Raw genomic sequence first — 27,249 nt, 5'->3', positions numbered from 1 at the left:
AGTATTCCGATTTCTTACTTGAGTTAAAAGCACCAAATTAAAATACTCTATTACGAGTGCATTCAAAATCCTACTTAAGTAAAAGTACAGAAGTATTATCAGCAATGTGTACTTCCATCCATCCATTATCTGTAACCGCTTAGCAGCAACTGTTTATAGCTGCTGGAGGTGGAGCCAGTTTGAACCACTTTACATACAGTTGGCTGGTTTAGTCCAGTGGTTACCCACCTGGGGGTCGGGGCCCCCCAAAGGGTTACAAGATCAATCTTGAGATGATTAATGAGGTGGGAAAGAAGAAAAAAAGGAAGTTCTGCTACACAAATCTGTATTTATTATTTTAACTTTAGCTTTTTTTTGTGAACTATTGGATGATTTTACCTCTTTGGGCCTCCGTAGAAGTACAAGTAGGCCTACCTTATAATTGTTCAGTACTTTTAATACATGTACTTAGTTACTTTACACCACTGAAGATAGAAAATATCAGAACCTACATGCAAAGAGGAAGTTCAGGATCAGCCCAAAGAAACCTGTTAAAAGTGATCACATGCATCTGACTCCAGTCTTGTGATTCACGACCAACAACAAATTAGTTTGACTTGATTTTGACTGTCTGCTTAGGGACTAAGCTAGTTAAGGAATTAATAAGATAATGCTTTCAGGGGGCCAAGGGGCCCCTCAGAGGTAGAGCTGGTTCAAAGTCGAGGCGAGGCCATCCTATACATACTGTATGTTGTCTTGACAGAGAGGAGAAGCAGGGATGCTGTTTGTTAGGATCATGTGTCTGCACGGTGCAGAGGGGTGTTTTCCACCGTGTAAACCAATATCGTGCTGCCTTCAAATGCTGTTGGCAATATTAGAATCAGGCACATGTGCGAGTCACAGGGGGTTAAGAGAGCATGAACGCTGTGTGAGCACCAACAGGGATGTGAACGTACTAAAACAACAGTAACATTCTCAGTGCACGTTGAGTCCACTTCCTGTAATACTGCAGCGCAAAGTAGCTCCAAGCTGTTTCATTTTATATGATTGTTTTATTAAGCAACACATTGTGTAGTTATGTCTAGAGAGGAGCACTAAAATACAGCGAGGCTGTCCAGTATTAACAGCAAAGAAGGAACTCTTTATGAGTTTTGGGGGAGTGGAGTGTTTTTCAGGACTCTATAAATGGCATCACGTGTTTTTATTTGATTGGGCTCACCTACTCCGTCATATTGATTTATGATAATAATAATAATCTTTATTTGTATAGCACCTTTCAAAACATAGTGACAAAGTGCTTGCACAGATACAATAAAATACAGACAAAATAACAAAACATAAAGAGCAAATAATGAGAAAACTAAAACCCGTAACCAGCGGTATCAAAACAATAACTTTCCACACGTATGCCAAAAGAGGACAATAAGGTGTGGAAAAAGGTGCACCAAGCTGTTGCCTTGTGAAGTTAAAAAAAAACCTTTTTTATACAAATAGGTTTTTAAAAGAGATTTAAAATGTGGTTATAGAGCTAGCTAACCTGAGGTCCTGAGGTCGGCTGTTCCAGAGTCTAGGGGCGTTGATGGCAAAGGCCCTGTCTCCCTTAGTGACCAGCCTAGACCTGGGTACAACCAGTAAGACCAGGTCAGTGGACCTCAGGTTACGCGGTGGCACGTAGGGAGTAAGGAGCTTAGTGAGGTAGCTCGGTGCCAAACCATGCATAGCTTTAAAAGTTAACAATAAAATCAAGTAGAGGGCGTTGCAGTAATCTAAACGGGAGCAGATTAGAGCGTCATGAGTTGATCAAAATTATTTTATTTTAGTAATATTTCTGAGGTGCAGGAAGCTAGATTGCACTGCCCGTTGTTATTTGAGCCTCAAATCAAAGTCTTGTGTCAAATAAAACACCCAACTGGTTTAATATTTACTGAGAGGGAATGGAGTTGTGACTGAGGGGGTCAAATAAGAGAACCTCCGATTTGTCAGAGTTCAGCTGAAGGAAGTTCTGGGATTGTATATTCTCTTTAATATACAATTTGCTTCAATAACACCCACGGCTTTTGTTAGACTGGGATTAACAACCGGTAATTCCCATTTTTCAGTGAGCACCTGAAGGCAGCATGTGTGTGTGTGTGTGTGTGTGTGTGTGTGTGTGTGTGTGTGTGTGTGTGTGTGTGTGTGTGTGTGTGTGTGTGTGTGTGTGTTCTAGCTGACTGAGCAGAGAGGGAGGAGGAAGAGGAGGAGGAAAGCCACTTCTCTACTCGTTGAGTCTAAACTTTAAACTTGTATTATCTTTCTTAGTTGGTCAAAGGGACCTCATTGAGCTCTACAGGTTTCAGGTTTCAGGTCTCAGTGTTGTTTTCTCCAGGTGTTTACGGTTAGAAAGGAAAAGATAAGCAGATAACTTAGTTGTACTTTGGACCTTTTTCTGTGTCATAAAGCCTCAGAGCCGGTCTGCGTTATGGAGCCAAGGTAAGAAAATGTGTTTGAATTTGTAGTTGATTTTTCTATATTGGCTCCAGTATCCTCTCATTAATGTGATAAACTACTGCTTTGTTCTCTCAAAGCAGAACAGTGAACAGTTATTATCCTCATAGAGAGGAGGAGACTAAAGCACTCTGAATGATGGAAGGTTTTTCTGTGGAAAATATTACTCCTTCCTCAAATGACCCCTCCTTTTTTCCATTAGAGAAAAATATAACCAAGGAAAAACATTACTTATGGATCATATTTGCCTCTTCCCCTAAAGTATTTGTATTTTACAACTAATGCGAGAAGTTTCAAGGTTTTCTTTATTTTGTGTCATTTGACAATTAAAACCAAACCAGTTAGTTCCTTCAACAATTCTCATAATATAAATACATAAAAGGGAAATCACACAAGTAAATGTAAATTAGTCATTTAGTTGGTGACAGTATTCAGATGGGAAAACTGAATGTAAACAGGATGCAGGATGTAATAATGAGAAGTACTAAAAATATATACACAGAGGTGTAGACAGGAATGTAGTATGTATAGAGAAGTAGTACATATGTATATATACTGTTTAATATATACAGAGAGGTGTAACAGTTTATAAAACAGTATGTTAAGTATATAAAGGTAAATAATGAGAATCAACAAGAATCTGGTCGGCTGTTCAGGAATGACCACGTTTTAGGAAAGTTTGACTTTGGAATAATTAGTTTATTTATCAAAGAAAGAGGTTAAACATTAAACATCTGTAGTCTGACGCTCTGCTCAGTGGTTTGGAAGTTGCTCTCGGTACTGATGCTGATATTTGTTGATCTTTCTCTGGTGTGTTTCCCAGTTCTACCATCATTGGGTGAGACCACACAGGGCCCGGCTCCCTCTGCTCGGGTTGTGTTCAGTGGTGCGTTGAGAGATTGAACAACAGGGCATTTTTCTGCTGCTATCACCAACCACACACACACACACACACACACACACACACACACACACACACACACACACACACAGCCCTCATGTCCAGACAGAGGTCACCGTTACTCATCACACTGCTCCGTTGTTGACACACTAAGCTGCCGTCCAGAAGCACCAACAGGAGATGGTTATCATTCAGATGTGTCAACGGGGGTTAACAGTGTTACTGTAGCTTCTGTGACTCAGTTTGACAAGTAATGCAGACGTTATCTCTGCTGAACAAATGTTCCTTTTTCAATGATGTGATCAGGAAGCGAGATTAATAATAGTCACTAAATCGGCTGGTTTAGTTCCTTAAAGGAACAGTGTGTAACATTTCGGGGGAATTATTAGCAGAAATGGAATATAATATTCATAACTATGTTTTCATTAGTGTATAATCACCTGAAACTAAGAATGGTTGTGTTTTTGTTAGCTTAGAATGAGCCGTTTGAGCCTCCATGTTTCTACAGTAGCCCAGAATGGATAAACCAAACTGGCTTTAGAGAGAGCCACCTGACACGCTTGTGAAACTGCGGTAACGTGAGCCGCAGAGTGTTAAACCTTGGTACCGCCAGCCTCCATCTAACTTCTGTTGCTCTTAAAGAAGTGTTATTATGGCTTGGACGACCTCAGCGAGGCGAACGGCGATACCACGGTTTTGCACTTGGCGGCTTACGTTACCTCAGTCTTGGAAAGGGAGGAGTGAGCGGAGGGGTTCTCAGTTGGTTGCAATCTACAACCACACCACTAATGCCCGGTTCAGACTACACGATATCAGCACGATTATAGCCCAACACGGCCGTCGTAGGGTGTCGACTCGGATCGGGAACGATAAATGAGTGTCGTGTGCGACAATCGATCGTTTCACCTCACGACGTCTCGACAGAAAGTCTAGCATGTTTGATTTTTTTTTTTTTGTTGCTTTTCACGATGTGTACACGACGATATTAAGACAGCGGTGCCGGGAGAGTGTGTGTTGTCGGAACAGGGGACGACGTGTAGTCTGTCGGCTACGTATGTGTTGCGGCCAAGTCACGACAAGAATGTATGACTCTCAATCGTCTAATCTGACATAGTGACCATCGTAACCGTCAAAAATATCGTGTAGTCTGATCCTGGCATAAATACCGCCAAATCCTACACACTGTCCCTTTAAGTGGCTGTAAAAGATATACTACTCAGACTCACTATATTACATGATTGTCAAACTTCTGCATTATTGGGTCCCAGAGAGACCGAACTTTACTTTGAAGGACCCACGACAGTGAAAACACATCTGGTCCGTTTAGAAAAGCTTTTGGAGCGTCCACCGATATCATTCCAGGATGATGTAATCATATCCAACACATTCACAAGTTGTTTTTTTTATGAAACTACAACAGTGAAGAGGAGGGCAGTTTGAATTTCCCGCTCTTCTGCCTACATGGGCGTGGGTGTCTGTTGAGTCTCTGCTGGCTGAAGAGAAAAGGCTGAGCTGAGCTGTGATGGGAGCGTTGTGAAGCCACAAGGAGCCGCGGTCACGTGGTTGTGTGTATTCAGGGTACACTGACACGCTCAGTATCAGATATCTCAGACTTAGAACTCTATAATGTCACAGCTCTACTTTAGGGAGCGACGGGACTCTGTTGTGTTGCTATGAAGTCGGGATTTTCCTCCGATCTGCGTCCTTTGAAAAGCTCCTCGCTCACTGAGTGGAATGAGGCGGTGGGGTTTTTTGGGTTGGAACAGAGAAACAGAGCGTGATGTTTGCCATTACGTCTGTAATTGTTCCTGCTGTAATGCTTGGCCTCTTTTCTCCTCACCCCCGGCGTGTCATGTCCCCAGCCTCTCGCTGAGCTCTCACACACAGTCACACAGTCAGTTAACTGAAACCTGTCAGTGTTCCTCCTCAGGCATTATGACCATCCTTCAATGTTTAGCTTTGTCCTCTCTGGATTTTATCTGTTATCTAAGCAAATGCTATTAATGGGCTGTTGGCTCTCATTTCCCTAGCTGTGAACATCTGGGTCAAAAATATACCATCAGATTTTATGATGTTTGCAAATATACAGAAATATTATACTTTAATCTCAGTTTTTTTGTGTTAAAGAGGCACTCAGATCAGTTTACCAGGTATGGTTACTACTAAAGTCAGGGTGTTTCAGACACGTTCTTTTAGAAATGTGTCCCCTGTAAGACTTCCAACTTTGTGAAAGTTCAATACTAAATCACTGGAATACCCCTTTAAAGGAACAGTGTGTAACATGTCGGGCGATTTATTAGCAGAAATGGAATATAATATTCCTAACTATATTTTAATTAGTGTATAATCACCTGAAACGTAAGAATGGTTGTGTTTTTGTTATCTTAGAATGAGTCCTTCATATCTACATAGGGAGCGGCTGCGTGATTCACGCGGCGGCTGCGTGATTCACGCGGCGAGTGTTCAGACCAGCTGCGTTTCTGCTGCTGCTACTGTCAGCCCTTTCTTTGTACATAGTCATAAGTTCATAACGGCCATTACATTTCATTATAGATGTAATTTATATTTATTTTAGGCAGAGAAAGGTTAAGAAACGTGTGGTAATTTGTAAATAATAGTAATAATACGCAATTAAAACCCTGTATGTTATTCATTTATGGAGCCCTGCAAGTCACTGCATGTTCTACAACACTGTCCTGCAAATTTTTCAGAATAAAAGCCTTGTGTTAACAATGAAGGAATTCTGTCCACAGAAAAAAAACGCTTGAGGGCTTTTATTTTGAAATGAAAGCAGACAGTGTTGATTTAAAAATAAATATTTACTTTTTTTCATGTCTGTGACATAATCTACAGATATCTAGACATTGAAACTAGTAATGTTGCTGGTATGATGTTAATATACAGTCAATAGATCACCTTCACTGTCTGTTGCGGCTGTGAACCGCGCGACTCGCGTCAAAAATAGACGAGACCTCGAATCTCTAGAAGAGGCGCCTCCGAGCGTCTCACGCGGGCTGTGTGGCTGCTCTAACCTGTTAGTAAAAAGCTAACATTAGGCTGTAAACGAACTACACCACGCTCGCATGAGCATGATACACAACGAGGCTGTAAAGGAGGACGAGTCGGCGTGATGACGTTTAGTAGTCTCATTTAGCCACTTGTTAGCAACTGCCTTTTTAAATACACATAAAGGCTTCAACATTCATGAGTTGGGGTATTTATTGATGTATTTTATGTCGTAGAACAAAATGTTAAAAACTCTTCAGCTTGTGTTAACCACAGACCTTATTTCAGACATCTAACTAAAAACACATTCAATAAACCTGTTGACTTCCAGACGAGGGAACAGGAAGCGCTACAATGCTCAAACTCATTTCCGGGTTTTAGGACTCATTCCTGTAGCACTCTATAAATCTTGTAATTAACGTTACGGAATTGATCAGTCCCACAAACCTTAAATTGAAAGCCTTTTACCCAGATGGAGTTCAGCGGTGTGTGTCAGAGGCCGTTTCAGTGCTGAGCATGCTCTAAGAGCTGCCGGCCTCTCAGACTCCCATCTGCCCCGACAGAGAGCAGATGGGAGTCTCCTTCCGTCCTCTGGAGAGTCATGCTTGTCATTGACCTCCCCTTCCTCACGTCTTACAGTCAGTCTGGTTCCCTCAATAAAAATGACGTGTCACTTTTAGCCAACACAGTTGCACATTCAACCCCCCACTCCTCCTCCTCCTCCTCGTGATACTGAAGAAGGGTCTCAACAGTGAGTAAACAAAGCTGCCTCAGCGGTTTTATCTGCAGAAGGGATTTCTCCCTGAGGGGGGGAAACGTAGCTCCACTCCCTGAAATGGATCTATGGGTCTTGTTTGTGGATGCTGGCGAAGAGGCCGACTGTCGATACTGAATTGATTGTGTTGCTTCAGTAAAATAGAGAACAATAGAGACTCAAAAGTTTGTTCAGACATTATTTACTAGGAGGAGAGGTAGAGTTAAATCTCTGTGTTGGTGAGGATTTGTTTACTTTGAGATACGAGTGTGAGTTATTATCTTTAACAATCGTGTGTTTAACAGTGAAGTGGTGTTAACCTAAACAATGTCATGTTTTTTACACAGCAACTCATTCAATGACACTTCAAACCGTACTGCACCGGTACAGCGTCATACTCCAACACTGTCGTACTCATGATGGAGTCCTTTGTCAAACCCAGGTGCCACAAGCATTACCCACAGTGCAACAACACATAGTTAACAGGCTCGTTGGAGATGAGCCAGGCCTGCGCAGAATCGATCGGCGCACAATGCATGCCAGTTAGATTCGTTTCCGAATTGATCCCGACTTGCTCTGATGTCATGGGCACTAGGGGTGTAAGAAAATATCAAGCCCAAGTTGCTCCCCGGGCGCTTACAGCCGCCCACTGCTCCTAAAATACTTAGGATGGGTTAAATGCAGAGGTCAAATTTCATGTACAGGTATGTACCTGTATGTATATGACAAATAAAGGTTTCTTCTTCCTCTAAGATGAACAGCGAGCCGATCATTGCGACGCCACACTCAGGTCTTGCATCGCCCTGAAGGGGGATTCTTTCACAACAACGATCGGCTCGCTGTACATTATCCCGCTTATTACACGGCTACTTACTGAAGAAATCAATATTTAGACACCAAAACGGTCCTCAGAGCTGTTCCCATAGCAACCGTCTGTTATAGAGAAGTTACAGACCGCAGAACGCCGCGATTGACCAATCAGAATCGAGTATTCAACACAGCCGTGTAATTAGTAGTGCTATGATGTTGATAAATGCAAATGCAGTTCTGAATGCATAAAAGTAAAAATTGTTTTTATTCAGATTTTATGCATATGGTGTGTTCTTTATAATATGGCAGTTAGATTAAAAAAAATTGCAATATATCACCTTGCTTAAAGTATCGCAATATATTGAATCGTAACCTCTGTATCATGATACGTATCGTATCGTCAGATTCTTACCAACACACAGCCCTAATGGGCACGGGGGCAACGATAACCTCACGAGATCGAGGCGGCTGCAGTTTTTAGAGCCGGGCGTCGCAGTTGCTCTCCACCAACTGCAAAACCAAGGGCATGAGGGGAAACACCTGGCTGTCGCCTGATCAAAGAGCTGATTGGCTCTTAGTTTTGACAACAAACACCATGTGTTTGTTGTCAAAACTTTCTGTGTAATTGTAATATTTAACATTAGATTGTAGGTTATTAATCTACTTGTAGTCTGAAAACTAAAAGTGTCCTACAGATCGGATCTATCAGGATGTCACTTTTCCTGTGAATTCTTTTAAGGCCGCTGTAAACTGTCCAACTTGACCGCAGCTTTTAGTCTCCGCCCCCCCTGCTGCTGCTGCCTGATCTCGTCTACTTTCCAGGCGATGCACAGTTCATCTCCTGAGGGCCTATTTCTTCACGCACCGTCACTGTGTGCATATGATTTTGTTAATATGCTGCCAAAACAATGAGAAAGTGTTAAATGTATTCAGCTACAAGGTGACCATCAGCTCATTAGTTTCACTCCGGTCTTGATGTTTGCATTCTAAATGTGCTCGATGGAGTGTTAATTAAGTGTGCTGCACGCAGTTTACTCCACAGTGTACATTAAGCATGCGAAACAGGCAGCCTCATTAATTTTTACCTAATGGTCTCTGGGCTTTGGAGCCAAGTCTGGGTTAGTTCTAAGTTTTAATATTCACAACAGCACAGCACGTGTGTGCTGGGTGATGCTGTGCAAGTCTCTATAAATGAATCATAGTATATCATGCTGTGAGGAAAGACACCGCCTTGACACTTTTATTGTATTGTTGTTGTTGTTATCTTCCAAACGCTGTCTTTGTTTCTGGAGATGGAGTTTGGTAAGCAGCCGGCCTACTTTCAGCTGTGTGGTGATCACAGCCGAGCTCAGCACGGTGTCTCTCCAAAGATTAGTTATTGATTTGATTGAATCCTAAATGCTTTCTTCTTAAAATTGCAACCTCTATGAGAGAAGTGGAAGGATGTGTGATCGTGACTGTGTTTATAATCAGTTAAAGGAATGTGCCCTGGAATATGAATTAAAAGAATACTGATGCAACGCAGCAGTTTTTCCACTTGAGCCCCGGAGCACCTCAGACAGGAGATGTTGGTGTGATCACTAAAGGTTTAGTGAAGTTCCAGATGTGGCTGATCGTAGATCGGATGGATGTTTTTAATACTGTCCTCCTCAGTAGTAAACCTTTCAGCAGGTCTTCCTGGGTTGTTGTTGTTGTTGTCTTCTTGATCGCGTGTCAGTTTAACTGTTTCAGAGCGTGGACCAAGTGGCTGCGGAGGGTCTCCGGGATTCAGAAAGGATCGTCATGTTGTGCTGCGGACTGTAGAGTAAAGTCATAATAGGAAGAGTTGTTGGTCAGAGTCAGAGTGAAGTGTCCACAGAGGATCAAACTAGTGACAGGAACTGAGGGCAGACCACAGACACCGGCATCAGAGAGACTAAAAAGATGAGAGGATTGGGACGTATGTTTTATTCTGTGAGATGTGTTAGGTCTGAGTTGAAAGCTTTACAGAGCAGTGTAGGAAACACAGAGAGAGAAGGGCAACTGATGCTGCTTTAAGAGTTTTAAAGTGTTTGCCTGGGAAAGATCCTGTAAATATCAGGATGAGTAGGACCCTCTTCTTCACTGTATAATAATACACCTGAATATATAACTTAGTTAGTGCAATAGTTTGTTTTCAACGCTGCAGTTCTGATCAGTAATCTCCAGGGAGCTGCAGTATTTCTATATAACCTCTACCCTGACGTTGGATTGATCAGTCATGCATGTTAGATGCAGGTCAGTCAGTGGAGAACTATTTTAGTGACAGTTTTATAGTATTTTTCTGATTTTTTGCATCTGTTTATAGGGCTGTCAATCAATTAAAATATTGAATTGCATGATTGTCCGTAGTTAATCACGATTAATCGCTAATTTATCTTTTCAAAATGTTCCTTAAAGGGAGATTTGTCAAGTATTTGATACTCTTATCAACATGGGAGTGGGCAAATATGCTTCTTTATGCAAATTAATGTATATATTTATTATTGTAAATCAATTATCAACACTAAACAATGACAGATATTGATCCAGAAACCCTCACAGGTACTGCATTTAGCATGAAACAATATGCTCAAATCATAACATGGCAAACTGCAGCCCAACAGGCAACAACAGCTGTCAGTGTGTCAGTGTGCTGACATGACTATGACTTGCCCCAAACTGCATGTGATTATCATAAAGTGGGCATGTCTGTAAAGGGGAGACTCGTGGGTACCCATAGAACCCATTTTCATTCACATATCTTGAGGTCAGAGGTCAAGAGACCACTTTGAAAATGGACATGGCAGTTTTTCCTTGCTAAAATTTAGCATAAGTTTGGAGCGTTATTTAACCTCCTTCATGATAAACTGGTATGACCTGGTTGGTACCGATGGATTCATTAGGTTTTGTAGTTTCATATGATGCCAGTATCTCTTCTATCTAGCTTTAAAACTGAGCCGCTACAACCTAGAAATCAAAAGTTGCGTTCATGTGTTAAAGAAATGATTGGCGTTAAAACAGGTTTGCATTAACAGGTTAACTTTGACAGCCCTTCTGTTTAATCAAGACTGATAGACGGCGTAAACTGAGCTCACTTAAAGGAAAATCGATGCTCTCATCAGACATTTCATCTGTGTAGTCGAGTCAAGGAAAGTGACCCGAGAGTGGAAAAACACTCCACTGCTGTCGTCTCACCAGCGTGAGATTTTCAGTGAAGGTTTTTTTTGAACAAATGTCTGGAGTGGAAGTCAGCTCCATTCATTCCACATGTCTCTGAAGCAGAGAAAACAACTGCTGTGTAGTTTAAGAAGCTTACGAGCCTTTCCCAGACGTAGTATCTGATTAGTGCGGTTTGGGGGTTTTAAGTAGGTCTGCTCCTTTTTGTGTCTTGTTTTGGGGGGCGGCGGAAGATCCTGGTGTTGGATGTGGTGGATTCCTTTTGTTGTTGCCTGGGAGGTGGTATTTATGAAGGAAGCCTTGGCCTCAAGGAAACTACACATGCATAAAGGAGAGGTTTGCATTAGAATGAAGCTGGAATACACAATGGGTCTGAGCCTGAGCAGCTTGTGTGGGGTTTCACTCTAGCGCCTATAGATAGACCTCGTGCGAAATCTGAGCCGATGTCAAACCCACACTTACTGTCGAGTAGTAAAGACGTCTAAGATGTGTCCTTCCTTCCTTCCTTCCTTCCCTCGTTCCTCAGTGTCTAAGAAGCACGGCAAGCTGATCACCTTCTTGCGCTCCTTCATGAAGTCCAGGCCGACCAAACAGAAGCTGAAGCAGAGAGGCATCCTGCGGGAGAGGGTGTTCGGCTGCGACCTGGGAGAACACCTCCTCAACTCAGGACATGACGGTGAGAAACGAGCAGACACACCCGACAGCAGCAGGATTTCCTGGATCCATTTAGGCTTGTTTTCTTAACACTGAAGTTTTGAGATTGCATTAAATGTCTTCCTGCAGTTTAAATGAACAGTTAGTCATTTTGAGAGATATAATTATTTGCCACTCTCATAACTGTCTGTTAAATATGAAGTTACATCTGGCAGCTGGTTAACCTAGCTTAGCACAAAGACTGGAAGCAGGGGGAACATGCTAGCTTGGCTTTGTCCAAAGGTAACAAAATCATCCCAACCAGCACCTCTAAAGCTCTCTAATTAACAAGTAAAATATAGAATTAATATCTACAAAATACAAAGTGAAAATCCTGAGCGCTGATTTCTAACATCCACAAGTCCCCCCCCGCCCCCCATTGTGATTTCCAAAAGTTATAGGTTCCCATTTAGGGCGTGTCCAACTCCACTTTTGGCGCATAATCTGGGCGCAAAGTGAGGCACAAGGGGCAAAGAGGTTCTATTTAGTCTCTTAATTAATTGTGTGTAACAAGCAGAGTGTAGGCGTGTTGTGAACAGCAGCAGCTCTGCCAGCCCTTTCTGCTTGTAATTAAGATATTTGCTGGGCTAAACTCCGTACCTGCATTTATCTGCTGTAGCTCCATTGATTTTGTGAGCTGTCAGCAGCACGGTGTCCGGGAGGGGAGCTGACGTGATGGTCTCGATGACAGAGATGGAGGATAATGGTGAGGTGTCCTCATTGCACTGTGACATCAGCTCCGACCAGCGTGATGATGCTCCTCTGCTGCTGAAGCTGGATCAATAACTTCATTTCACTTCGTGTTGACACCAACTTTTGAAAAGCCATTTATTCAAGTTAATGGATCATATTCTCTGGTCGTCATCGTAGCAGCACATTAGCTCACAGTGATCACGCTGTCTGATCACAGATCAGCGGTGAGCGTTCTGCATTGATGTGAGTCAACCCTTGACCTCCGTGCATCCTGACTTACCTGGACATGGAGAGATAAACTGTGACACTCTGCCGGGTCAAACGGTCAACGTGTTCTGAAAGATAACTGTGGTCTTATGGAGAAAGAGAAACACAGTTTATGATTTTGAGCGCTGAGACTCTGCTTCGTTAGAGACAAATCCGGGTTGTAGGAGGAAGTAGCCAAGCCACCATTCCTGCGGTGGCACCACATTAGTAAACCCGCATTTAACACAAGGATTTCCCTTTTTAAGCACTTTGTCTAAGACACCTTGTAAAGTTGGTTCAATGTGGAAAAAATAGTCATCAAATGGCCACTAACTTATTTAACGCATTAACTTGTAGTTTATAGGTTGTGTTTTAAAGCTAGAGTGAAGATACTGGCATCATATGAAACTAGAAAACTTGAATCCATCAGTACCAACCGTGTCATACTAGCTTCTCAGGAAGGAGGTTAAATAACGCTCCAAACTTAGGCTACATTTTGGCGAGAGATCCCTTTGTCTTTAGCCCTGACAGCTCCTGTTGGCATGCCGCTCCAAACATGAGGATTAGAGCTGTCAATCGATATTTAATCTAGATTAATTGCATCCAAATATGCTGTTTACAACATCACAACATAACATGGCAAACTGCAGCCCAACAAGCAACAACAGCTGTCAGTGTGTCAGTGTGCTGACTTGACTATGAGTTACCCCAAACTGCATGTGATTATCATAAAGTGGGCATGTCTGTAAAGGAGAGACTCGTGGGTACCCATAGAACCCATTTACATTCACTGATCTGGAGGTCAGAGGTCAAGGGACCCCTTTGAAAATGGACATGCCAGTTTTTCCCTCGCCAAAATGTAGCGTAACAACGGAGCATTATTTAACCTCCTTCTTGACAAGCTAGTATGACATGGTTATTACCGATGGATTCATTCAGTTTTTTAGTTTCATATGATGTCAGTATCTTCACTCTAGCTTTAAAACTGAGCTCACTACAACCTAAAAATCACAAGTTGTGTTAATGCGATAAAGAAATTAGTGGCGTTAAAACAAATTTATGTTATTAGGCGTTAACTAAAAGTGATGTTTTAAATGAACAGAGTCACTCTTTAATCAGTTGAAAGCTCTATTGCTTCGAATACTGTTGTTTTAACTTGAATTTAAGAGGGTTAATTCTTGTTGTGACTCCACATTCAAACCCATGTTGTGTATCTTTAGTGATAGGAGGACCTCGTAACTAAATCTTCCCACTTGAAGAACTTGGAGAGGATTTAACCACCCTCACTGTCCTCTCCTCTGCTGCACAATGCGGTTTCCTCAAATCTCGCCCTGTTTTTCTCTTTCGCTATGTGTGGAATTTGTCTGAACAGCTGCTTCGGCGGAGCGTCCCCACTCTCTGTCATCGTCTGAATGATGTGTGAGCTGTGGGAGGACTGGGAGCCTCCTTATACACATACACACCAACCTTATCTACAGATAAACAGCATGTCTGTATGATTCATGGTTGCTGAAGGAGAATTAAGAAGCTCTGGCTTTTTATGAGGTTTTTCTTTTTGTTGTCTGTCCATCCATCTCTGACACACAATCGCTGGCATTGTGGAGGCTGACGCATTCACACAAACAAAACATTTTTTTTAAACTATTGCTTCATCCAGATGTAGAGAATAGGTTAAAGGGCAACCAAATAAAGAAACACAGTATTGTTAAAGCTCTTCAGGATATATCGGTTTCCTCTTTACACGGTTCAAATGTTTCCACCCTCAGATCGAAAGCACTAGAAAGTTAGTTATTCACACTCTGAGGCTGCAGCCTCTTGTCCATAAAGCCCCGCGGCTCCAGACCGACCGCTTTGTACTCACTCATCATATCCTTGACCTCGAAGCGCTCAGTGAAGACTACACGAATATCGACTGACCTGTTACGTGATGACGCTGTGTTTTTCTGCCCGCAGTGCCCCAGGTCCTCAAGAGCTGCACCGACTTCCTCGAGAAGCACGGCGTGACGGACGGCATCTACCGCCTCTCTGGAATCGCCTCCAACATCCAGAAATTGCGGTAGGACACTCGCTGCCCTGCTTATCACAGTTCATGCTCCTTCCACAGAAACGCCCTCCGTCATCGGAGGAGCTCACAGATCTAATCCTCCCACGGCCTTCATCTAAAGGCTGTTAACGGGAATTCCATCCAGGGGTTATTGCATCTGTAAAAGAAGAATAAAACAGGATGACGTGCAGCGTAGCAGTTGTTCCTCATCAACACTTTTTTTACTATCTGATGTTGTCGTACCACGATAAGAACTTGCACTTTGGTAATCAGAGCTTTTACAACAGTTGTGGCTGTAAAAGGCAACACATGTGTTGAGGAGGACATTTTAGGAGTTCTTGTTTTGTTCTGCTACGCTGTGAAGTGTGTAAGGATAATATACAGGATAGGATGTGGGGATGACTGTGCTCCGATCAATCGGACACTGATTGATCGTCATCTTATTAGTTTGATTGGTGGTTTCTATAAAGCCCCGTTTCCACCGCAGGAACTTTCCCTCGGAACTAAGAACCTTTTGAGGAACCCATTGGGTTTCGACCACAGGGTCTAAATTAAGTTCCAGGGACATTTTACGGGGCCGCTGCTTCAACGGCTTCAACTGCTTCAAATTGGGTACCGCTTCATTCATTCAGACAAACATGGGCTGAAGGAACCTTTAAGTTCCTTGAAAAGTAGTTCCAGGGACTAAAAGCCACTGGTTGAGGCCCATATCAATAATTCTCTCCTCTAAAACACGACCGAATGTGTGTCTTGTATCCATCCATCAAACAACAGCTGTCATTGATTGATGCTTTTTTCTTCTTCAGAAGTTAATCAGTTGCCTCTGCTCTGTTTCTCTTTAATCAGACACGAGTTTGACTCTGAGCAGATCCCCGACCTGACCAAAGATGTGTACATCCAGGACATCCACTGTGTCGGCTCGCTGTGTAAGCTCTACTTCAGAGAGCTGCCCAACCCGCTGCTCACCTACCAGCTCTACGAGAAGTTCTCCGTAAGTAAAATGCCTTAGCAGGACTAAGCGCTTCTCACACACCAGTTTCTTACACCAATATCCGTACACACACACACACACACACACACACACACACACTGCTTGAAATGGAAAACAATAAGTTCAAGTTAAACTGTGTCAGTCATAACCAGCTGTGATTTTATTGCTATTATTATACTTGGACTATGCATCTCCTATAGTAGGCCATTCAAACTGGAACATTATATTGTTAAGGTGGTGGGTTTGTATTAGGGCTGTCACTAATTTCTTTATTGCATTAACACAACTTGTGATTTTTAGGTTGTAGTGAGCTCAGTTTTAAAGCTAGAGTTAAGATACTGTAATCATATGAAACTAGAAAAACCTAAAGAATCCATCTGTACCAACCATGTCGTACTAGCTTGTAGTGAAGGAGGTTAAATAACGCTCCAAACTTACGCTAATCCTGTTTCATTAATTATATTTGTTCACAACTAAAACAAAAGTTATGACGGACAGTTCACTAATTATTTTACAAAAAGGACGTGAACATTGTATTGCTAAATTACCTCGCCATTATGAGTCTCCCAGAGAACCTGATACGGAGAGGGCAGGAAAGAGAACCGGCAGCTTCAACAGTGAGAAGTTCTGGTACGCAAGAAAAAGTCCCGGTACGCCGAGGAGTAAAATGTGGAAGTGTCGGTACTGCGTATACAAGTCTGCTAACTATGACAGCACTTGACCTTTTAGCTTGTTTTTGAGTTTCTGTGCTTAGGATGCCCCAAAAGGAAACTGACCTCTATAGCAGAGAAAGGAAATTCCTCCAATTTATCTGAAAGGAATTCTGCAAATCCCTGTTTCAGTTATGAGTCACAGACACCCCTGAAATAATAGCATTGTACTCGACACACCCTATCATTACAAGTCTGTGTGACTTGGAATAAAAAGCGTCCCTGAAGATGAAGTAAATGTTTGCTGGTTGTTATGGCAGCCTGGGAGAGAGAGGCTGAGGGGGGGGGGCTGTGGCTGCAGACTGACTCCCCTCCGTGCTCCATGTCGCAGTGTGAACCCGGGATGACAAATGAATGAGCTTAATGTTGTTGATACACTGACACATCCCTCTCTTTATCTCCCTCCGAAGGATGCTGTATCAGCAGCGACTGACGAAGAGCGACTCATCAAAATCCATGATGTCATCCAGCAGCTTCCTCCACCGCATTACAGGTCAGTGTAGAGGCACGCCGCCCCCCTTTGGCCGGCTCAGGAACTGCCAGAATACAGATGCACACACATCGTGTTGTGCATTCACATCCGTTGTGTGTCTCTTAGTGTTAAAATGAAGGTTTTCTTCTAGTGCCACACTGTACTGAGTGAATCATTTAACAGGTCCCAGCTGGTCTTTGCGTTGATGATGATGAATTGAATTTCCCATCCTTTGTGAAGGCATACACATGCACATTTCTAAGTGACATTCCTCCGGGAGTTGAGCACATAGTGAAATATTGATGCTCTGAAGAAGAAGCTCTATCATGGCCATTAGTCTGCACATCACTAGCAGGGAGCCAATTAAATCTGAATAAATTAATATTGGATTCCTAGGACCCTGGAGTTCCTCATGAGACACCTCTCCCGCCTGGCAGCGTTCAGCTACATCACCAACATGCACAGCAAGAACTTGGCCATCGTCTGGGCGCCCAACCTGTTGAGGTGAGATGTCGTACCGCTCCTTTACAACGTTCTCTGTAGGCATGTTTGTCATAAAAGCCGTCTGTTATTTGAGTGTGTTTTTTTATAACAGTAGTATAAATGCACAGAGTACATCTCAAGATAATTCTAATGATGTTTTGCGGCGATCAACATTCATTTATTAAGGTATCGTCAACGCCCAGGTTCAGGCAAGGTCGTAAAATAATTATTAGACATGTGTATAAAACAAACGTTTGTGAAACAAGAGATGAATATATACCAACTTGTCAAAATTACAATCCAATCATATGTGAAATTGCGTTGAAGTCTATGAGATCTTCAGTTTTCTTTACCCCAAAAAGGGGGCGTGGCCTTGACTATTTGCAAAGTACCTGTATGTGGCGGTCTGACGTTTATGTAGTTGTAGCTTATGTAGGTTGTTTATACTACTGATTTGTCAGACTCAGACTGTGGGACAGAAAGTACCGTGTCTCCTGCTTTAAACGATGCAACTTGTAACCAACACAATTCTTCAGGTCAAAACAGATTGAATCTGCGTGCTTCAGCGGCACAGCGGCCTTCATGGAAGTCCGAATCCAGTCGGTGGTGGTGGAGTTCATCCTTAACCACGTGGACGTTCTCTTCAGCACTAAACTCAGCTCGCTAATACGAGAGGGAGCAGGTACGTACAGGCGTCGGTCAGATATATATACGGCCTCTGCTCACGTTGTCGTTCCACTGCTGCTTCTACTCTCTCAATAAACACCGTTCTACATCACCAGGTCACAACTCGTTGTCACGGCCCAAATCCCTGCTGGTTTCGTCACCCTCCACTAAACTCCTGACTCTGGAGGAGGCCCAGGCCCGCACCCAGGCTCAGATCAACTCTCCGGTCACTGAAGACAGCAAGTACATTGAGGTGGGCGAAGGTCCGGCTGCCCTGCAGGGAAAGTTCCACACCGTCATCGAGTTTCCCACCGAGAGGTTCGTTAACTCCTCTTGCTGATATGTCATTTGATAACTATGTCTTCAAAAAGACCAATTAATAAATACAATCTAAATTTAGACAAACACACAGACATTTATCTCACAGTGCACTGTCTGCCGTAGACTCTGTTGCAAAAGACATTTATTTTAAAGGGACTCCATTGCTTGTTAACAGTGGCCGTTAAGTCAGCGACAGTCAGCCTCCTGTTGCACGAGCATCGCTCAAAACAGTGAGGGGACACACACGAGACTGAACGTGATTAATGGTAAATAGACTTGCATTTATATAGTGCTTTTATATAAGTGTAAAAACGTACATACAGCCTCTTTAATGTCAGTTGGGCTTAGATAATAATGCTGGAATGTGTCTCCATCTGCTGGTTGCTGGTAAGACTGCAGGTACAGTCATTATCCTCCTGCAGCAGGTTTCCAGTATCTCAGTATCTCACAGGACCGTGGCAGTCTCCAGTTTCAATAAACCAACGAACCAGTAACCAAATAGTCAAATAATGGGCTCCATCCCTACAGATAAATGTGATTTAATCTGTCATTGAGTTGTGTTTTGTGTATGTGAGTTAGTGAAACTAACTTTTCTTCCCCTGCTTGTCCATCATCATTTGTTAATCACAGGAAGAGGCCTCCTATTAAATCCAAGAAGTCTCCGGTGGGTAGTTGGCGTTCTTTCTTCAACCTGGGAAAGTCTTCCTCCATGTCCAAGCGCAAGCTTCACCGCAACCCCAGTGAGCCCAATGAACTGAAGGCCATGGCTCTCGCTGGTGAGTCCTTCCTCCACAACTGGAATGAAAATAGTCCAATTTTCACTTTATAGTTGTGAAACGAGGAGCGCTCATATGACTAAAGAAGGCTGAATGCTTTGTTTCAGGAGGACGAGGAGACACGACGACATTAAGATCAGCCAAGAGTGAAGAGTCACTGAGTTCTCTGCACAATGTTGAAGGTAATCAAGTTTAATCAGTCAGTACTGCACATAACATATTTATTTATTTATATTCAAATGAATCACACATTTTTTATCTGTTCAAAATGTACCTTAAAGAGAGATTTGTCAAGTACCGCAAAACTTCAACTTTAAGCCCCTTTTACTCTCCGGCGTGGCGACACGTTTCTGAATACATTCCTTTCCTCCTTCAGGAGAGTCCAAGGTGTACCGTCCTCGGCGGCCGCGCTCCAGCAGCGATGCCCTGTCAGCCTCCTTTAACGGCGAGCTGCTGGACAGCCGGCAGCACTGCAACTCCTACGACAACCTGGGCGCCACAGAGGACAGCGACGGAGACGACGGGCCCATCTGCGTGCCCGCCCTCATCTCACCTCCTCGCTCGGCAGGGGAAGATGTGGACCTCAGCCCGCCGGACATCGGCATGGCCTCCTTGGACTTTGACCCCATGTCTTTCCAGTGCAGTCTCCCTGACACCTCTTACGCCTTCCCTCTAGATGACTCGCCCGCTGGGGCCGAGGGTTCCACGTTAAAGAGGAGCCCCGGTAGCGTCTGTGGCAAGACCAACGGCTCTGACCTTCTCTCTGCCGCCTTCCTGGGCAGCCTGATGTCCCCCATGTTGTCCACAGACTTCGGCCTGGCTGCTGGAGAGAAGAAGAAGGTGGGGAGCAAGAAACTGGTCACGTCTTATTCTTACACTGATAAACCCACACAGGCTGTGTCACCTATTAAATGTGGAAAGGCCACAAGTTTGACACCATTTGCCACTTCAGAGCTTTTCTCTACGGAGCTGCCTGACAAGAGTACAGCTGGACAGGTCATCTCTCCACAGCCATTATCTCCTCCTTCAAGAGCCAAGGACTCTCCTCCCCTGATGGGCAGCGTGCTGCTGAGGGCGGCCGAGCCGTCGCTAAGTGAAGCTTTCCAAATGGAGCTGCACTCTAAGCTGGCGGCCTTCGACAGCGTGGACAGTCGAGAGCTGAAGGGAGAGGACGGCGTGCAGCAGGCGCCTTCTGCCAGCAGTCAAGAGCACCACGGTAGGGAGCAGAAAATGACCTCTTTGAAGTGAAGTGTTTGGTAGGGCTAGGGGGGAAATATCCATACACATGAGTATCGCAATATTATGTTGTGTGATACTGTATACTAATCCGACGGCGGACCCAGCGGCGATTCTGTCTTTTGGAGGTTTAGCGATGTAGTTGTACCTCAATTTGAAAGCTAAAGTGAAGATACTTGTATCACATGAAACTAGAAAACCTAAAGAAGTCCAATTATATTCATGTGTAATGATGTTAGTTCCCATAGAAGCCATTTCATATAGTGAATTTTTTGTTTTGTTTTCCTAAAATTAGGTTGAAAAAAACCCCCCTGCAATATATGGCCTTGCTTACAGTATGGCAGAATCGTTCCTCCTGTATCATGAGACGTATCGTATCGCCAGATTCTTGCCAACACACAGGTCTTGTGTTTGGCATGTTTCTGACTAGTCACTGTTTAGTTTACACTGTGTAGATTAAGAATAAGGTGTTAACATGAATTATATGACTGCTTCTTCTAGGTGTAGTTTCTCAGGTTTGCACGGATTTCATCTTAAATAAATCTTTTCACATGATGGCAAAGCACTATGCTTAGATTTCCCCCCCCTTTCCCACTCTTGAAGCTTTAAACCTGAAACCTTAAAACCAGCCTGCCTGCTTTCATTTCTTTCCTTCACCTACTGCTGTCTTGCTTATTCATTCTTCAAATATAGATCCCTTAAATTAGTCTTTTTGTGTCCCCGCTAGGAGTCGTAGCTCCGGACTCTTCAAAGGACCTCACCCCTCGCTCCCTCAGCTCTACAGCTCCCACTGCTGCCCTTCCTCCTCCTCCTCCTCCCCCTCCTAAAAATGCTGCCCGCATGTTGGCCCTGGCCCTCGCCGAGTCTGCCCAGCAGGTGACCATTCAGGCTCAGACCCGGTCCTCTGAGCCCTCCACGCCGGTGTCTCCTCTGCAGCCACAGGAGGCGTCTGACTCCCAGGGTCCGCCATATCCACCGATCCCACTTTTCCAGACTTCCTTCTACTCCTCCGAGGGAGCAGAGAGAAGAAGTTCCCTGCCACCGAACGGCACCGCTCGGACCGTCACTTCATCCTCGTCTTATCCCCCCACATCCAGTCCTACGGTCAAGCGGCCTCTAGAGTTACCGATTACCACGCCGTCGGACGGCATCAAGTCCTCTACGACTCCACCAGGAACAGACTCCAGCCCACCAGACACTCCTTTTTACAAGTATGCCCCACACCCCAGTTCAACCAGCTTGACTTCTCCAACCAGGAAAAGTCCAGAAAGGCAGCAGCCTGTCACGGGACAGGTCCCGGTCCTGGTCCCGGTCCCGGTCCCAGTCCGTAGCAGCTCATCCAGCACCGCTCCAGCCACCTTCCCCAAAGATACTGGAGTCTCACCTCAGATTGTTCCTGAGGTAAGTGTCATATCACTTTCATATGTAGCCTAGTGCTTATAAATGATTAAAGGTCCTTGTATTGTGATATTGAGGGGCAGTAAGCATGATCCAACTAGATCAATAATTCATACGCAGCATAACATGAGCAAGTAGCCATGAAGGAAGAGTTTTGAGGATTACTGTGAGCGACCGATACCACTCATCTCTGTCCATTCGATATGAAGCTACAGCCAGCAGACGGGTAGATTAGCTTCGTTTTTTAGGCTGTTTAACTTCCTAACACACGAGCTCTAAGCAGCCTCTAATGTATCATTAAAACTACTAATGCTAAAGATTTTTTTTTTATTCAAAGCAAACATTTAAATAAAAATACATTTATCATTTATTTCCTAATCATTTGTATTGTGTGTTTTTATGCAAACAACCACTATAGATGACAATAACAAAGTAAAAGGAAAGCTTTTCGTAGCACAACCGGACCTGGGAGGTGGATTTTGTTTCCCGCTCCCAGTCTTAACACTAACACAAGTGTCTCTTGGCTCCACCGACATATTTAACATACAGACATAGAGAAGTGGTATCAATCTTCTCATCTGAGTTTTCCAAAATGTCGAACTGTTCCTTTAACTTAACTTAACTCTTTGGATTAATTAGGTCCCAATTTCATGATGAGGAATGACCTGTGCTCTTCCACCAAAGGAAATTTCACTGACAGTGTTTGGCCACTGGCACTTATTTTAGTGTTGTATCATATTACACTTACAAGTCCTGCAAAGTCCCTAAGAGAAACGTAAGAAATAAAACAAACAGACATTAAGAATTCATGCCATGCCGCTGCTGGTGTGGAACTACCCGTTAGCCAGACTGGTGACAGCATGATCATCAACTTAGAGCTTTCCTCAGTAAATAATGGTCTGGTCTGTTGTGTTTTGTCTCAGGTCAAACCAGAGGAGACCGCACCACCCCCAATCCTTCCAAAACCATCAGAAAAGCCACCTCCAAAAATTCAAAAGCCCAAGAGGTCGGCCATCTCGCTGTCCCAGCATCAAACACAAACTCCACAGCAGAGCCAAGCTCCGATACAGCCTCCTCTTCCAGCACAGCCTCATCCACAGCCTCATCCACAGTCTCATCTGCCCTCACAGCCTCCTCTTCCAACTCAGCCTCATCCACAGCCTCATCCACAGTCTCATCTGCCCTCACAGCCTCCTCTTCCAACTCAGCCTCATCCACAACCTCATCCACAGTCTCATCTGCCCTCACAGCCTCCTCTTCCAACTCAGCCTCATCCACAGTCTCATCTGCCCTCACAGCCTCCTCTTCCAGCACAGCCTCATCCACAGTCTCACCTGCCCTCACAGCCTCCTCTTCCAACTCAGCCTCATCCAAAGCCTCATCCACAGTCTCACCTGCCCTCACAGCCTCCTCTTCCAACACAGCCTCATTCACAGTCTCTTCAGCCCTCACAGCCTCCTCTTCCAACACAGCCACATCCACAGTCTCATCTGCCCTCGCAGCCTCGCACGCAGCCTCAGACACAGGTCCAAACCCAACCTCAGCTCCCATCGAAGGCCAGCGCGAGAGTGGCCCCCACCTCTGCTGAGCCTGTTGAGAAGCCTTGGGAGGCCATAAAGCCGGTACAGCCCTGTATGGAGTCTGCAAAGTACCACGACGCGTACGGACCCACACCCCCGGCCCCTCCTGTCCGCACCATAGAGAGCAAACTGGCCACAGCAGCACTCAGCCAAAGTGAAGCCCCCTACCATGTCCTGGGTGAAGGCCCTGTTTCTGGCCATCTGGAGGACGCTCTGCCTCACCATCCTTCTTCTCCTCGTAAATCTTCCACACACCAGCCAGTCTACCTGTACCACGCTAAAGGAGAACCAGTCTTAATTGAGCCTCCGGGAGCCGCATACTACCACCAGAGGCCCGTTGCACTCGGCCCACAGCCCCCAGTGTCACACCACTACCGGCCAGACAGCGTCCCCCCACACCTCTCCTACGTGTCCAAATCGGAGCCTCAGATACTTTACAGTGCCCGACTGGACAACCGATACAGCACTTTAGGCCCCAGGTCCTACCACCACTCTATGAAGTCCAGAGGAAACCCCCGCAGTGTGTACGTGTCTCCGGGTCCAGGGCACCAGGGTTATAACCATGACAGAAACCAAGGCTACCCCACCATCCGCAGAGTGCACTCCCTCCATGTTCCTTCCACTATCCGCTCAGTGCCCATTCAAAGGACTGAAGTCCCTCCAGATGACGATATCTTCTTCTACCATCGGCCTGTGTATCCGTGCAAAGCCTACCAGCAGCCCCCGCAGCAGCAGCAGCCCCCACAGCAGCAGCCCCCGCAGCAGCAGCCTCCGCAGCAGTCCTCACAAACCGACTACCACGTCACCCAGCTGCAGCCTTACTTTGAGAACGGACGGGTTCAGTACCGCTACAGTCCATACTCTGGTTCGAGCCCTTTGGAGTCGCCTTTCTATGACATCGACCCTTACGGCACGCTCCGAGTCCGGCACGTCCACTCCCACGGCAGCCGTGATCCAGGAACCGCCGCTGGCCGACCGGGTGGAAAGGCCACCGGGTACCACTACCTTGCTCGCCACGTTCTCCCACCTGGGAAGGAGCACAGCTTTGTGAGCAGGGACATGCCCCCCGGTCACGGGACCAAGGAAGCGGCTGCTTACCTCACCTGGGACCCCGATGAGTCAGAAAGGCTCCGCATGCACTCCATCCGCAGGGAGAGCAGGGCCAGACAGAAGATTAAAGGCCCCGTCCTCTCTCAGTACGACAATGTCGGCTCTTTTGCACCAGCAGATATGTCGGGCTATGAAACCCTGCACCTGCGCAGTAAATCTGACCCAGGTAAAGCTGTACTGCTTGCAGCCGAGAGCAAAGACGGGCGCTACCTCCCCAGACACATGGTGTCAGACCTTGACGTCCTCATGTATATGGAGACTGACAAGCATGTCCAGGGTAGCGCAGCGGGCGACAAGTCGGACGGGCACGCCAAGCAAAGCGGCGCGCGGAAATGCCAATCCTCTCACTCCCTTCCAGCTACTCTGAGCCACGGTCTGTCCCATCAGCAGGAGAGCAGCCGTCACGAGGCCAAGTGCGAGACTGGAGACGACAAGATGGGCGGAGACGGCAACAGGTCCAAACACTGGCAGCAGGAACATCCCAACATGAGGAACTTCCAACCACGTTACGAGTGTCCTGATTCTGAGCAAAGTAAAGTGAGAACATCAAGCGGCTACCACGGTGCAGACGACCAGCCGTCGGCCACCAGGGAACAGCTCGCCCGCTCTAAACTGGAACGCTCACACAGCAGCCGAGAGCAGCAGCACTACAGCCACGGCAACCCCGAACTGGACTACTCCTATCAGAATCACCCCCCTAAAGCAGCGCAGTCCCACTACGATAACCTGGACGATTACCACCCAGTACCTCAGCCTCAGGCCCCTGTTCAAAAACGTGGAGGCTCCAGCTCCGGCTCCTATCCCGGCCCGGGATTCACAGTGAGCAACAGAGCGTACTCCACAGCACTGGGCCAGGGAGCCTATATCCCGACTGACCTGGCCATGCAGAGGCCAGAGACAGAGATACGTACAGAATGAAGCATTTAGGGGGGGTGGGGATGTGTGAAATTATCTTTAGCTGTGTAGAAGAAAGACTCTAATGAGCTACGGTTGCAGCCTCTGCAGGACAGTGGACTGTCGTATAACCAATATTTTTGCTCCTCTGTATTTTTAATGAATTGTAAAGAAGACTTTTTACAGAAAGTCCTGAATGTACCTGAAGTTACTGTCCAAGGGGTCATATTATTGTGATTGATTGAGACAGTAGCGAGTCATAAATGTATATGATATGAAAGATGTAAGGTACTTTTAACAGGAACACAAAAATGTAAAATATATATATACTATATATATATATATATATATATGAATAGAATCACTAGTAAAAAAGGGATTTTAGTTGTTTTTTTTAGGTGTGGCGCTGGGTATGAGCATCAACTGGGATTAAGGTTTGCATTTTAGAAATGCATGCACTCTATCTCTTACAGAACAGTTCTGTGTACTTCACTATCCATTGCGTTCTTTCTGGATGTTACAGCACAAGTTATTGAAGGAGGATACATGGTAGGCGGCCGCGCCCTCCCTCTGCTAATATGTACACAAGAAGGCAGCGCGGTGAATCCGCGGTTCCCTCGAAGAATCCAGCCGGGCGTGTGAGGTTTGACAAGGAGCTGCAGTGGGTTACTTTCAGTTAATATAGTGGTTATCAATGTTCTTTTCTGTGTGACTGTGCCATTTTTATGTAACTTTGCTATAAACACATTTCAATGACTTCTGATGGGATGTTTTGGTACTTGTTTGTTCTTCATTGGAAGAGGGACCAAATGATTCGGCGCAGTTGTTGCACATATGGGATAGAAGGAAGGGGAAGATGGATGAATGCCTGTTGTACCTTTTTCAGATGTGTAAGAGGTTATTTTTATTATTTTTTTTCCATCACCTTCACGGTACTTTTCATGAACTGGACTAACTGAATAAAGCTGAAAACAATGTCCTCTCAAACAACGTGGTGAAGAACATGTTGCCGCTGCTTTGTGGTTAAAAAAAAATGATGAGCCTTAAATTTTGTTCCAACAGACCATATTTTGTTTACCATTGTCATCATAATGCACAAACGTTGTGATATCTAGATTTGAGATGACGGTTCAGGGTTGACAGGTACTGGGGTTATTTAGTTTTGTATCGCCTCATTGGTTCTGAATTTAAAACAATGTTTTTTTTAAAGATATCTGGGCTGGAAATCGATGTATAGTACGTTCATCTGGTATTATACTACATGCCCTTTTGGTTCCCCATAATGTATGGATTACAATATGTTTCAAATCTGTCTAAATCCAGGTTGTACTCTAACTGTTTGACTTCTATATCTCTCGCAGGTTTTGCTCCTCTTGCCTTATCTAAAGCCTCACCCTGTTCAGATGGGGAACTGCAGTAAGGCACTGTGTACTTGAATGTGAAAACACTCTTGTCTCAAACTAGAGGTATATCTACAGTTAGATATGAAATAAATAAAACTGTTCAGGAATAGCTATAATCCATGTCTTTTAATATGTGCGTGATGTTACTAATACACTGCTTGGTTCAGTCTGAGTAGTTTAGGAGACGGTATAACATCGTGGCGGTGTGTGTCACAGTCAGCTGTAAAGCATAAAAGTCATTTCTTTGTCCTTCTGAGTCAAAGATATTTCAGAGTTTATCCTAAATCATTACTGACTGGTCACAGTAGACTGACGTACTGCTTTTAGAACATGATGAAGTGCTCAACATGTTAACTTAAAGGTTCCCTATGGTCTGCATTTCTGCAACCTTTGCCTGAGGGAATTACCCACAATTCATAGCA

General features: G+C 44.7%; 1 protein-coding gene across 8 annotated transcripts in view; it reads left to right on the top strand.

Moving 5' to 3' along the window:
* arhgap32b (Rho GTPase activating protein 32b) overlaps nt 1–26,943 on the top strand; it is a 100,174-nt gene extending 73,231 nt beyond the window's left edge. For 7 of the 8 annotated variants that reach the window (XM_037749438.1, XM_037749437.1, XM_037749436.1 and 4 more), the window contains 12 exons: nt 11,638–11,787; nt 14,697–14,799; nt 15,634–15,778; nt 16,899–16,981; nt 17,357–17,464; nt 17,980–18,125; nt 18,226–18,427; nt 19,061–19,206; nt 19,314–19,388; nt 19,583–20,422; nt 21,170–21,843; nt 22,764–26,943. In XM_037749438.1, coding sequence (XP_037605366.1) covers nt 11,638–11,787; nt 14,697–14,799; nt 15,634–15,778; nt 16,899–16,981; nt 17,357–17,464; nt 17,980–18,125; nt 18,226–18,427; nt 19,061–19,206; nt 19,314–19,388; nt 19,583–20,422; nt 21,170–21,843; nt 22,764–25,448 — 5,357 coding nt within the window. In that variant the 3' untranslated portion in view covers nt 25,449–26,943. Of the gene's footprint in view, nt 1–2,198; nt 2,449–11,637; nt 11,788–14,696; nt 14,800–15,633; nt 15,779–16,898; nt 16,982–17,356; nt 17,465–17,979; nt 18,126–18,225; nt 18,428–19,060; nt 19,207–19,313; nt 19,389–19,582; nt 20,423–21,169; nt 21,844–22,763 lie in introns of those variants that run through there. The other variant, XM_037749444.1, reaches the window with a different exon arrangement.
* The last annotated feature ends 306 nt before the right edge of the window (nt 26,944–27,249 follow it).

The sequence above is a fragment of the Sebastes umbrosus genome, chromosome 17 (assembly GCF_015220745.1).
Source record: "Sebastes umbrosus isolate fSebUmb1 chromosome 17, fSebUmb1.pri, whole genome shotgun sequence".
Taxonomy (NCBI): domain Eukaryota; kingdom Metazoa; phylum Chordata; class Actinopteri; order Perciformes; family Sebastidae; genus Sebastes; species Sebastes umbrosus.
The sequence above is the reverse complement of the archived record's forward strand: the minus strand, read 5'-3'. Positions and strand labels throughout refer to the sequence as shown.